The sequence below is a fragment of the Hyperolius riggenbachi genome, chromosome 12, assembly GCF_040937935.1.
Source record: "Hyperolius riggenbachi isolate aHypRig1 chromosome 12, aHypRig1.pri, whole genome shotgun sequence".
Classification (NCBI taxonomy): Eukaryota; Metazoa; Chordata; class Amphibia; order Anura; family Hyperoliidae; genus Hyperolius; species Hyperolius riggenbachi.
The window spans coordinates 137115325-137129604 of NC_090657.1; the positions used below are offsets into that span (position 1 = coordinate 137115325).

At 46.2% G+C, this 14280-nt stretch overlaps 1 protein-coding gene across 1 annotated transcript in view; it reads right to left on the reverse strand.

The window, feature by feature from the left end:
• Positions 1 to 1133: 1133 nt before the first annotated feature.
• MMP9 (matrix metallopeptidase 9) overlaps positions 1134 to 14280 on the reverse strand; it is a 30679-nt gene continuing 17532 nt past the window's right edge. The window contains exons 9-13 of the mRNA XM_068261930.1: positions 13307 to 13535; positions 13082 to 13215; positions 11335 to 11485; positions 3034 to 3137; positions 1134 to 1610 (exon numbers count right to left, since the gene is read on the reverse strand). Of these exons, the coding sequence (XP_068118031.1) occupies positions 1498 to 1610; positions 3034 to 3137; positions 11335 to 11485; positions 13082 to 13215; positions 13307 to 13535 (731 nt within the window). The 3' untranslated portion in view covers positions 1134 to 1497. The remainder of the gene's footprint in view (positions 1611 to 3033; positions 3138 to 11334; positions 11486 to 13081; positions 13216 to 13306; positions 13536 to 14280) is intronic.

Consider the following 14280-nt stretch of genomic DNA (forward strand, 5'->3'; position numbering starts at 1 on the left):
AGTGAGTGAAGCTGGGGTGGAGGAGAGGGAGTGAAGCTGGGGTGGAGTCCTCAAAACTTAGACTACACCACAACGTGCTTAGCACATTCTAACCAATGCAAAAAAAAAAAAACGCAATAGTGGTTGAAGGAAATTTTTCCTTTAGTCCTTTCCTGCTGCTTAAAGTATTTGCTCCCCTTGTGTGCCTGTGTTCTAACGCCTGTTTTTAACGCCTATGCCACTTGTGTCGAAGCCACTTAGTAAGCAAGCCACAGACTGAGCAAGCTCAGGTACTGAGTCCTGAAGCTGACCAAATACCTCCTGTTACAGCTAATCCCTCCCCCTAGCTAATTGCCTGTCTGCTAAGCAAACTGGAGGGAAAATAAAAAAAATATACGTTTAAAAACTGACACTTGCTGCTCTAGATATCAGATGAACCGCAATACACAATCCACCAGATCTCACAACAGCAAAACACAATTTACAAACAACAGCAATGTATTATAATCAGTGCTCACAGTTCCCAGCAGTGAAGTGAAATCAGACCTCCACCGGTACCATTACCGATATACTTCTATTGAGCAGTCGGTAATACGATAGTTAAATATCGGTAAAGATTACAGATCTTCTACTATCACTAAACCTAACCCTATTCTCATTTGAAGCCTCCCTCTATCGGTGCCTAACTCTAATTAAGTCCCACCCCCATAATCTCTGCAGTCATCTGTGCTACTTTTGCTGCTTAAAAAACCCTCCTTTGAGATGTGCACCACGTAAATACGATATTTAGCGGTCCTTGCATTTCAGTCTATGCAGCACCCATTTCACCAAAATGCTGCAGGTGTCCAAATTACCTGCTTCAAGGGATGGAGCCATAGGCAACCCTCTAGTTTTCCACTGCCTAACACTGGGCCATTGTGGTATAAATATGCATTGCAGAGAAGCACATCAGACTGGATGTTGTGCAGTGATACACTTGGTATGAACGGTCATAGTACACTACAGGTAAGCTTAAAGTGCTACCATCTTCCCTATCATGTCAGTTTGACATATGTGCTCATTTCTCATTAATGCATGACCACATCTCTGCAACCGTCTTCTCCCAATAAAAATCATCTCTGGCTATGGATAACATAAAACAGAAACCACACAGGTCAAGGAGGAACAGTATTTATTAGAAAAGCAAATAATATATTAAAGAAATCTCTGAAAGGTCACCTTGTCACATTTCACTAGTGCCACAAGTCATCATCTGTCACACTATTACTCTCTGTAAGCCTGCACCAGGCAGGCCTGGGACGCACACACACATACACTTCCCGAAGTGGGATACAACATGGAGGCCATGTCTACAGTGCCTGAACAGTAACAGTTCTTCCTGCAGCCACAGGGAAAAAGGGCTTGGCTGAAACGACGGACAGGCGGGATTTAAGATTCACATCTATGGTCTTCCTGTCCTAGCTAATACTGGCTGGTAAACCCTCTGCTTTCCAGACACCCCAATTTTTCCATTGGGGTTCAGTTATTTTCTGGACAACGCACGACATCGTACTTCACGTATCCAACTTTCTCCACTTGTTTGCGCCATGTCATGCGCCAAAAAAACTGGTCCTGCAAGAAGTAGTATTTACCTGCAAAACGAGAAAACTAGTTAGTAAAACATCTCTTGCAAATGAATAGTGCACTCTCTGAGTTCAGGGCAAGAGGCACAAGGAAGCAGAGATTTATTTCTAAAATGGCCATAGCATATGCATGTACAATCCCATTAGAGACTTTTTGTAGTCCTGTTCAAAATACATTCAAATTTGCAGCTATCTATGCATTTGCAATAACTGGCAATTTGCTTATATTGCACATCTTTACAACCATGGCAACAGCACTTAGTTTGGCGTACAGTCGTACAGACTGTCCACAAATGCACACCATACTGCTAATTATGTGCACGGAGCATGAACCAATGTTGCTCATTTTAAAACCTGCGCAAAACAATTGCTTGACAAATTTTGACACTTCTATATGTCCATTTCTGTTAAAAACACTGTGGAATGGTTGTGTCATATGTGCACATAAAACAAAGTAAGCAAGCTGAATAATGGTTGCTGTTAATGTTTGCAATATACAGAACAGAACTGAGTGCTCTGCATTTTCATTAACAAAAGGTTGTCATTTCCCTTTAGGTTGAACTCCAATAGAGTATACGGCTAATGTTTTAACATAAAGGCAGCCATACACTGGTCGATGTGCCATCAGATCGACCAGCTGACAGATCAATATCTGATCGAATCTGATCAGATAGGGATCGTATGGCTGCCTTTACTGCAAACAGATTGTGAATCGATTTCAGCCTGAAACCGATCACAATCTGTTCAGCTGCTCCTGCCGCCTGTCCCCCCCCCCCCCCCCCCCGCGCGCATACATTACCTGATGCGGGCTCCCGGGCGTCTTCTCCGCATCTTCTCAGCGCTGCACCCGCTCCATCCCGGCGCTTCCTGTGTCACTCCGTGACCAGGAAGTTCAAATAGAGCGCCCTCTATTTGAACTTCCTGGGTCACTGCAGTGACCCAGGAAGCGCCGGGATGGAGCGGGTGCAGCGCTGAGAAGATGCGGAGAAGACGCCCGGGAGCCCGCATCAGGTAATGTATTTTTCATCGGATCGGCCGCCGCTAGCGACGCGCACTTTACCCGCGGGCGATCGAGGGTAATTTACCGCGAACGATTGGCAGCAGATTCGATCCCAGGATCGAATCTGCTGTCGAAACGGCCGGGAATCGGGCCAGTGTATGGCCACCTTTATATTCAATCCTCTGATGCAGTAGTCATCTAAGTACTGAGCAAATAACTTTTAGGCCTGGTCATCCTTTGACGCTAGAAATGTTAAACTGATTTGTAGATATGGTGATTGAGATGCTAATACCGTAGTGAAAGGGTGAGCAAATGTATAAATCCATCCCTGGATACATGTAAATCCTGTGCAAACACCATGTAATAAGCTTTACATATATGAATGCATAAATATATATATTTTTATTAATAAATTGCAAGATTCCTTTTTACCTTTGTACACAAAGATGTCATGAGAATCACTGGGAACACCAGCAAAATCATCATCTGTATTGCGTGGGTAGCCTTTATCCAGAATTTGTGCCTTCACATCAAGCCTATAAGAAAATATATACAATCTTTAGTTTACAGATAATCATAGATGCACACTGGTTTAAATGTTTATCATTATTTGCACTATGCTAGGCTTTTCAATTGATATGTGTAACGCTCGGTGAAGCACAGAGAGATCTGATTACCGGTGACCTGCAGCGTCACGGGGAATACAGACGTATACCAGATTATATGTGATCTGCAGTATCACCGATAATCCAATATACCAGCTAACCTCTGTTCACCGGAGTAGAGTGTAGTGTTTAGGTGTAACAGTAACACTTAGAGGACTAGGCCTCAGTACAGTAAGACGTACTGTACAGATTACTTCCGCAACCCTGAGCTCTCCAAGACGGGAGGAGTCAGACTGCAAGCAGGAAGTATCTTCTGAAAGTCACCCTCAGGCGGAAGGGTTACCAACAGAACGAAGAACCTCCTCCAATGATGAGGTCGGTTCTCGAGGTCGGACAAGCCAGGTCGTACACACACAGACAGATAAAGTACAAGATCGAGAGGCAGAGACGGAGTCAAAGTACAGGCAGGGTTCGGCAACGGGGTATCAGATATATCGGGGTACAGAATCAGGAGGCAGAAACAGAGTCTAGGAGCGAGCCGGGGTTCGGCAACGGTGTATCAGAAATAACGAGGTACAAGATCAAAGTTCAGAAGAGTAGTCAAGGCAGGCAAGAAGTCATAACAAATAATCACAATCAAACTAGTACTTTAAGCTATCAACAAATCTAGCTTTAGTGTAGGATTACAGCTCCAGCTGGTCCCGGCACACTAACGGATCTGACTAACGGATCTGGGTGCTCCCACGTATGTGAACGCAACGCCAGACACCAGAGAAGTGAACTGCCGGCAGTATATATACTCAATCGTGACCCCCAGCACCTCCCTGATTGCTGGACCAATGGGGAGCGGAATCAGGGTCAGCTGACCAGCCTGGTCAGCTGACTCCCCTCAGACTATCATAAATCTTCCTTGAGTGCGCGCGCGCGCGTCACTCTAAACACTGAGGGACTACGAGTCCCAGCCCTGCTCTGTGGTGCAGCGGAGAGATGTGCACCAGCCGCCGCGTCTAACGCGGCGGCTTCTTCGCGTTCCGTCCGCCTCTCCACGGGGACAGCCGCCTCACGCTGGGAGGAGGCGGCTGCCTCCCCGTGTGAGCGGGCACTGCACGCGGGAAGAGCCGCCGACCGCTGGCTCATGGCGGCGGCTCTTCCACGCTTCCTCACAGTACCCCCCCCCCAAGGAGTGGACTCCGGACAGCTCCCACCAGGTTTCTCGGGATGTAAGGCATGAAACTCCCTCCTTAACTCGTCCGCATGCATGCGGTTCCCAGGTACCCATTGCCTCTCCTCAATGCCATACCCTTTCCAGTGTACGAGATACTGTACCGAGTTCTGTACAGTACGTGAATCAATTATCTTCTCCACCTCGTATTCAGGTTGGGCATCTACCAACACAGGAGGGGGAGGAGTGGGACCCACCTGGACCGCTGGTTTAAGAAGGGAAACATGGAAAGACCTTACCCCCCGCATGCTAGTGGGAAGTTCGACAGTATAAGTGACATTGTTGATCTTTTTGGTTATTGGGAATGGACCCACAAACCTGGGACCAAGCTTACTAGAAGGTTGTTTTAGGGCCAAGTGACGTGTGGACACCCAGACCGGGTCTCCTGGTCGGAATCTCCACTCCACCGACCGTCTCTTGTCGGCTTGACCCTTCTGACTCAAAAAAGCCTTCTCCAGGTTATTTCTTACTGTCCCCCACAGGTCCTTGAATGACCTTTGCCAGACCTCCAGGGCTGGGAATGGAGTGGAAGCTATAGGCAATGGGGAAAATTTGGGTGATCTTCCCGTCACTACTTGAAAAGGAGAAAAACCGGAGGACGAGTTTTTTAAATTATTTTGGGCAAATTCTGCAAACGGCAGAAATCTGACCCAATCGTCCTGTGCTTCAGCTACATAACACCTTAAGAACTGTTCTAACGATTGATTTATTCTCTCAGTCTGGCCGTTGGTCTGTGGGTGATAGCCAGACGAGAAAGACAATTTTATGTCCATGAGCTGGCAAAAAGCTTTCCAAAAACGTGAGACGAATTGGACTCCCCTGTCTGAGACTATGTCTTCGGGAATACCGTGCAAACGAAAAACATGCGTGATAAACAACTCGGCCAGTTCTCGAGCGGAGGGGAGTCCTTTCAAAGGTACAAAATGGGCCATCTTGCTAAATCGGTCGACCACGACCCAAATGACCGTCATCCCCTCAGATCTGGGAAGCTCGCCCACAAAATCCATGGACAGGTGGGTCCACGGTTCAGTCGGGGTGGGCAATGACTGCAAGGTACCGACAGGTGCCAGTCGGGAGGGTTTACTCCTGGCACATGTCACACACTCCTTCACATATTCCTTGCAATCTGCTGCCAAGGAAGGCCACCAGGCGCATCTGGCTACTAAATCCTGTGTTCTGGATGCCCCAGGATGTCCCGCATTCTTATGTGTATGGAACATCTCTAGAACCTGAAGGCGAAACGGCAGAGGAACGAACAGAACCCCTGCGGGCTTCCCTTCCGGGATGTCCTGTTGAAAGGGAATCAGCGTCTCCGCCCAATCCTCCCAGGTTCCAGTGGCTGCCAGTATCAACCTCTGAGGAATAATGGTCTCTGGAACGGAGGGCTGTGCTGTCTCTGACTCAAAGCATCTGGACAAGGCATCTGCCTTAACATTCTTGCTTCCCGGGGTGTATGTAATGATAAACGTGAACCTGGAGAAGAATAGCGACCATCGAGCCTGACGAGGGCTCAATCTCTTAGCCCCCTCGATGTATTCTAAGTTCTTATGATCGGTGTAAACCGTGATGGTATGCTCAGCTCCTTCTAACCAGTGTCGCCATTCCTCGAAAGCTAATTTGATGGCTAGGAGCTCCCTATTACCAATATCATAATTCCTCTCTGCAGGGGAAAACCTGCGAGAGAAGTAAGCGCATGGGTGCATTCTACCCTGCAAGCCTGACCGCTGAGACAGCACAGCCCCCACCCCTACCTCCGAAGCATCCACCTCCACAATGAACGGGAAGGATGTATCCACATGTCTGAGGATGGGTGCTGAACAGAATAGGCCCTTCAGAGTGGAAAAAGCATGTAAAGCCTCAGGAGACCAGTGAGTTGTATCTGCCCCTTTCTTGGTGAGACTCGTAAGGGGAGAAATGACCGTGGAGTACCCCTTTATAAATCGTCTATAATAATTGGCAAAGCCAAGAAAGCGCTGAAGAGATTTCAACCCCACCGGCTGTGGCCACTCCAGCACAGCCGAGACCTTGGCAGGATCCATCGACAGGCCTGTGGTGGAAATTATATACCCCAAGAAGGCGACAGATGTTACTTCAAAGATGCATTTTTCAAGTTTTGCATATAAAGAGTTCTGCCTTAACAGATTCAAAACAAACCTCACATGGTCTCTATGTTCAGAGAGGTTGTTGGAGAAGATGAGAATATCATCAAGATAGACCAAAACAAACTTCCCCAACACCTCTCTGAATACCTCGTTAATGAGTTCCTGAAAGACGGCCGGGGCATTACACAGCCCGAAGGGCATCACCAGGTACTCATAATGCCCGTCTGGTGTATTAAAGGCCGTCTTCCACTCATCGCCCTTTCTTATGCGTATCAGGTTATACGCGCCCCGCAAATCTAATTTAGAAAAGATTTTAGCGTCTGTAATTTGTGTGAATAAATCGTCTATCAGTGGCAAGGGATAGCGATTTTTGACTGTAATCTTGTTAAGGCCGCGATAATCGATGCAGGGTCGCAGGCCTCCGTCTTTTTTCTTAACAAAAAAGAAACCAGCTCCAGCAGGTGACCGGGACGGCCGAATGAAACCTTTGGCCAAGTTTTCACGGATATAATCCTGCATGGCTACCTTTTCGGGTCCCGACAGATTGTACAAATGACCCCGGGGAGGTACACATCCCGAACGGAGGTCAATGGGACAATCGAAAGGGCGATGTGGGGGCAACTTGTCTGCTGCTTTGGGACAGAACACGTCGGAATACTCGGAGTACTGGTCGGGTACCCCTTCTACCTGAACTTTGGTTTGTCCCAGGGTCAATTTTCCCAAACACTGTTGAAAACAACGAGGTGACCAAGTGGTTAGCTGACCTGTGGCCCAGTCTATTTGAGGTGAGTGGAGTTGCAACCATGGCATGCCTAGGATGATAGTGGAGGTTGACATGTGCAATACAAAAAATGATAATTGTTCCCCATGTAGTACCCCGATGGTGACCTTCACCTCCGGAGTCTGAGACAGTGCATGATTCCGTTGTAGCGGGGAATCGTCTACTGCCGTGACCTGAATGGGGGGACTCACAGGAGTGAGGGGAATACCCAACTCTTGTGCGAACTCAAAATTCATAAAATTGGCCGCTGAGCCTGAGTCAATAAATGCCTCAGTGGCCATAGACTTATTTTCCCATGTAACCGTACAAGGGAGCAAAAATTTCTTTTCCTTAAGGGGTGCAATTTGTGTACCTAGGGTGTCACCCCCCACTACTCCTAGGCAAACTCGTTTCCCGACCTGTTAGGGCAGTTTCGTACCCTATGCCCTGCTGCTGCACAGTACAGGCACAGCTGTTCTGTCATTCTCCGCCTTCGCTCCACCTGGGTCAGTCTCGACCGACCAATCTGCATTGGTTCGGGCGGCGGTAAAGCCGGGGAGGGTGAGACAGGCGGAGAAGGTGTTACTAGAGGTGTAGCGGACGGTGCCGCGTACGATGTCACCCTGACACGGTGACTGCCTCTAGCCTGCCTCTGATGGCGCAACCTGCGGTCCACTCGAATGGCCGATGATATGGCCTCATCAACTGTCTTGGGCTCGGGTACCGTCAACATTAGATCGGAAACCTCTTCCGACAACCCAGACAGGAAGTAGTCCATGAGGGCAAAATTATCAAATCTTGAGGTGACTGACCACCTACGGAACTCTGCCGCATAATCCTCGACTGACCCTCTGCCTTGCCGTAAGAGTTTGAGCTTCCGCTCTGAGGATGCGGCAAGGTCAGGGTCGTCGTAGATTATGGCCATGGCCTTAAAAAATTCCTCCACTGAGGTCAAAGCAATATCGGTAGTGGGCAGGTTGTAAGCCCACGACTGGGAGTCTCCAGTCAACAAAGTTTTAATGAAAATGACCCGTTGGGTCTCAGTCCCCGAGGATCGGGGCCTTAATTCAAAATATGACAACACTCTACTCCTGAAATTCCGGAAGTCAGACTTGTGGCCGGAAAATTTATCAGGGACAGGCATGCGGATGTCGTCACTAGGAGGGGATCGCACTGAATCAACTGATGTCTGGAGGGTTCTCACAGAGCCTGATAAAGCATCAATTAAGGCTTTGTGCTGGCCTAATGCTTGATGAATGCTATCCACCGAAGTGGCAAGCGCAGTCAGAGGATCAGTGCGTTCCATCAGTATTTTTGGTCTGGCGTTCTGTAACGCTCGGTGAAGCACAGAGAGATCTGATTACCGGTGACCTGCAGCGTCACGGGGAATACAGACGTATACCAGATTATATGTGATCTGCAGTATCACCGATAATCCAATATACCAGCTAACCTCTGTTCACCGGAGTAGAGTGTAGTGTTTAGGTGTAACAGTAACACTTAGAGGACTAGGCCTCAGTACAGTAAGACGTACTGTACAGATTACTTCCGCAACCCTGAGCTCTCCAAGACGGGAGGAGTCAGACTGCAAGCAGGAAGTATCTTCTGAAAGTCACCCTCAGGCGGAAGGGTTACCAACAGAACGAAGAACCTCCTCCAATGATGAGGTCGGTTCTCGAGGTCGGACAAGCCAGGTCGTACACACACAGACAGATAAAGTACAAGATCGAGAGGCAGAGACGGAGTCAAAGTACAGGCAGGGTTCGGCAACGGGGTATCAGATATATCGGGGTACAGAATCAGGAGGCAGAAACAGAGTCTAGGAGCGAGCCGGGGTTCGGCAACGGTGTATCAGAAATAACGAGGTACAAGATCAAAGTTCAGAAGAGTAGTCAAGGCAGGCAAGAAGTCATAACAAATAATCACAATCAAACTAGTACTTTAAGCTATCAACAAATCTAGCTTTAGTGTAGGATTACAGCTCCAGCTGGTCCCGGCACACTAACGGATCTGACTAACGGATCTGGGTGCTCCCACGTATGTGAACGCAACGCCAGACACCAGAGAAGTGAACTGCCGGCAGTATATATACTCAATCGTGACCCCCAGCACCTCCCTGATTGCTGGACCAATGGGGAGCGGAATCAGGGTCAGCTGACCAGCCTGGTCAGCTGACTCCCCTCAGACTATCATAAATCTTCCTTGAGTGCGCGCGCGCGCGTCACTCTAAACACTGAGGGACTACGAGTCCCAGCCCTGCTCTGTGGTGCAGCGGAGAGATGTGCACCAGCCGCCGCGTCTAACGCGGCGGCTTCTTCGCGTTCCGTCCGCCTCTCCACGGGGACAGCCGCCTCACGCTGGGAGGAGGCGGCTGCCTCCCCGTGTGAGCGGGCACTGCACGCGGGAAGAGCCGCCGACCGCTGGCTCATGGCGGCGGCTCTTCCACGCTTCCTCACAATATGGCTGAACATAGCTTCTGTCTTTCTGATATAAGGTAGGCATTCACTATTAGATTATTTTAACAAATTAGATCAGTGGTCCTCAAACTAAGGCCCACGGGCTGAATGTGGCCCTCTGAGGCTTTTTTTTACCGCCCCCCCCCCCCACACACACACACACAAAATGTATAACCTATAGATGTGGTCAGCTACATCTTTAAATATTGGTGGTCTGCACATAGGCATATAGAATAGCAGTGCTGGCACCACCCATCCACATGGAAGCCAGAAAGCAGTAATTCGCTGGTTTCCAATAACATTTCACATCAGGTGATACTGCTGTCCAATTGGACTGAAGGTTGTCACCTGGATATGCTTCACTGTCTGGCCCGCAAAGACTTCTACATCATTTTATGTATATTCCGGCCCCCCAGCAGTCTGAAGTATGTTGACCCGGCCCTCAACCCAAAACGTTTGGGGACCCCTGGATTAGATGTTTGATTCAAGGCTTTAAACTGCATCAAACAATACAATATTAGCAGTAGCTGGGGTGTTATCAATATCAAGCTTGTGAAAGGCAGTAGATACATTCCCAGTCGATAATTGATCAGGGAAATATTGAACCTTTCCAAAATCGATCATTCATCATGCAGAAGCTGTGGTCACAGGCATCTGTCCGCTGTGACACTGAACCAAAGCTTCTCTACTACTGCTAGACAAGCTGTAGAGAGTTAAATGGTCACCTGGGTCACTGATCTCAGAGTCAGTGCTGCTAATCAGACCCTCCTTTAGAGTTTACTTATGGAGGCTGGCAATGCCAGTTGCATGGCTGTCCTGCTGATCTCTTTGGCTGCAGTAGTGAGATTAAAGAGGCACCATAGTGACGTTTATTAGAATGCAGTAGATTATTAAGAATACCACTTTGGTAATTTTCCTGCCTTAAGCATCAGAAACACTTCCTATAGCTATATATTGCTGTATATTGAATTTAGCCCTGCCCTCCCAGTGATGTTTAGCCTAGGCCGATTAGCTATGCAGAATCCACCCCAACCCCCCACCCCCCCCCCCCCCATTCCTTTTGACTGCTCCATGTCAGGATTTAATGTAAGTTTTCTCTGCTATAAATTCCCTTTTTATGTGTGTATTGAGACTTAGGCCTGAGATGTAAATTCTGCCCACCCCCACCTGTCTCACTAAGCTCTACCCATTGGTCTCTTGATTCATTAGCACCAGCCTGAATTTAGCTTAGCATTGCTCTGCTTCAGAGAAAAAAAAACTGCAACCCAAGGCCTCTTGTATGGAACGTATTTGTGCTTTTTGCAACCAGTGATATGTATTGTTTCATCTGTAAGTCAGGACTATAAATCATCAGTTGGAAGCACAACCAAAGTTTCAGGAGAACCATTAGCAACTTTCATATAAACTGAGGAAGGCAAATGCAGGACAAGCATCCTTTAGCCACAAACATCACTTAGAAATTAAAGTTATAAAGTGCAAAGCCTTAAAGTATGTTCTAAAGTAAATAACAAATATGAATTCCCTTTATAAAGGCCATCAAGACTTATATGAAAAGATTGTTAGATTGGGTCTTTTCTTGTTGCCTCACCTCCAGTATCTGTCGCCATTGAAAAGCAAGACTTTTCCATTGTCCCGTGTGATAGCTCCCAAGATTCTGTCCACATCCTTCTCAAATCCCAACTTATCAAGACTCCTTGGTCCCAAAACACTGCTTCCTGTGTACTGCCAGAATTTCCTTCCTGTGGAAAAAACAACTCAGTTCCATCACTTATACTGTATAATACCAGATTTATAGGCTAATGAGGATATGACCTCATTATCCTGTAACAAATCAGCAGCAAATCAGATTTAACATTTTATCTGTTGAATGGAAATATAACTACTAATAGGCTGCAAGAGGTTTATTACATTTATGGATACTAACCTACCAACTTAACTAAAAGACTCTATTGAGCTAAAACCATATGTACTGGAATTTACTGCTTTGTCAGGGGAGTGAGCAGGCATCTAAGGGTTCTTAAAGGAAATCCAAGGTGAGAGATATATGGAGGCTGCCATTATTTATGTCCTTTTAAATAATGCAAGTTGCCTGACTGTCCTGCTAACCCCCTGCCTCTAATACTTTTAGCCATAGATCCTTGAACAAGCATGCAGATCCGAGGTTTCTGACAAAAATCAAGATACGCTGCATGCTTGACCAGAATGATCAGCAGTTTCTAGGAGTATGTGAATAAATTGTTACTACCACAATCGACAGCATCGTGTCTGTTTTGTGGAGTGGCTGGTCCACCACCGCCTCCTGAACATTTTAAACGATTTTAGCATATTTTACTCTTTTGGCGCCTCTGTACACCTATACAAAGATCATCCTTTTAAGGAGCTGATGAGGGTCTATAAATGAAGGCAGCAGCCATTTTTCTTTTTTTAGTTTGCAAAACTTTTTTTTAATTAATAAATCATTTACAATAATGTTCTATTAAATGCATACAAAAATACATGGTATGTATTGTTTAATCCATAACAATTGTTGTATTTTGATGTTTTAAGCACAGTATTTTCATGTAATACTGTCCTCCCATGTCAGGCTTGTGAAAAATGACAAGATCTGTAGACATACAGGTTGGCAAAGCCTGCTCTTATGTAGGCATATAGCAACATGTATTGGAATCAGTTCCACTGTTCAGATGGTTTATGCACCTCATCGGCAGCCTTTCCTTTCAGTCGGTGAATGCCCTCTTGTTGCCTTCTGCCCCATATTACTCTTCACTGAAGTTCTATGGAGGAGAATAGTAGGGGCAGGCGTGATGTCACCTTGTAGCAGTGGCTTAAATGCTGCAGCATGAGCACCACTGTCCAATTGTCCCCACTGTGAATCCTTAATTATTCCAGGTGAACCTGATTATCTTCTTATAAAGCCTTGCTAGGACAACACTTCAGTGCCCTCTCATAGCATTCAGTTGCCTGATCTCCTAGGATGTGCTCTCTATCTTGCTATATCCTTTGGATATCTGCTGACCGATCACTCCTGAATGATTATTAGCTTAAATCTGACTTGTCTGATCTCTTTGATCACCCGCTGAGTGACCTGAGTGTATGAATCCCTGTTCTGAATTTGGTAAAGAGTCTCCTTTATCCCCTGAACTGTCCACTTTCTGATCTTCTGATCTTCTGGATATGTTACAGTACTCTGCTTTCTGTCTTGACTCTAGAAGTTCATTTGTTCTGGGGTTCAAATTGGGGTACAGGCCTTGAAGGGAGACTAGTGTCCACCCTGGGATCCTTACACTAGCCAAGTTATTGTATATTGGAAGTATGTCATAGGAAACCACTGTTACCTGAGAAAAAGAAGATCTTCTTGGTCTTGGAATCCTGGAATGCAGTGTCAATGTTGGCAGGAAGCTCTGGCCAGGTGCTGGAGATCTTCTTGGGAGACTTAGGAGGGCCATTTGCAGGCAATGTCCAATATAATCTAAACAAAATAAATACATTGGACTAAATCATGTTCAGGAAGAAAAAATGTATCTATGTTTTATAGTCACTTGATTTGGTGATCTTCTTACCCGTCCTTGAAGAAGTGAAGTAACCCCTGTAATTCTGCAATGGCATCAAATTCCTTTATTTTACAGATATCTTGTGTTGGGTCTACTGGAGAGTCAGTTGGATCCACACTGGAGGCGGTGGTGGTGGTGGCGATGGTCCTGGTGGTTGTAGGTGGGGTTGTGGGAGCTACAGTAGTTTTAGGTTTTTTGGTAGGCTTTGGTGGAGTGGGTTTTGGACCAGTTCTAGGACCTGAAAATATATCAAAGCGTTAATCATAATGTTCCACCTCTTTGTCCGTTGCTGTCTGCAGCATGTTTTCTACTTAATCACAATGACTTGCTCTGCTGTGTCGCAATATATCATATACATACAAAAGCTGACAGCAGAGAACACCAGAGCTGTTTTGTCTACTGCATATTTTAATTAATGTGTTTCTTAGAGCAAATCAGTACCAAATTAAAAAGGAAAACTGTGAGGAATGATGCTTTCACACTATGGGCCCGATCCAATTCACTTTTAAGCCACCAGCAAGCAAGACAATTCTCAAAGTAATTTTAACAGTACTTTTTCACTTACTTTTTGCTACATTTACAGTTGTAAAAGGCTAAAAGGAAATTTAAACACAAAATGAAAAAAATATCTCCTAGGAAAAAACTTAGGAAAAAGTGAATTGGATCAGACTCAATTTGTATTGTGTTGTGCCATAAGGCAATTAGTTACCACATGTGATCTCACTGTCTATACAATTATATGGGCATATTCACATTGCTGCAATTGTAATGGATTGTGTGCATACAGTGCATTTCTTAATAACTGTGCGAAAATGCACACCTTCCAAAGCAATTGACCAAGCTATGAAATAGTGCATGCATTTAAGTGTGAATTGGGTTATGCCTGCGTTATAGTGTGAACATACCCTTAAGCTGCAAAGTACCATCACCCCTACTTTAATTAGTTTGAAGGAAGCCTTGTTGGGTCCTCAAAGTTTACAGGA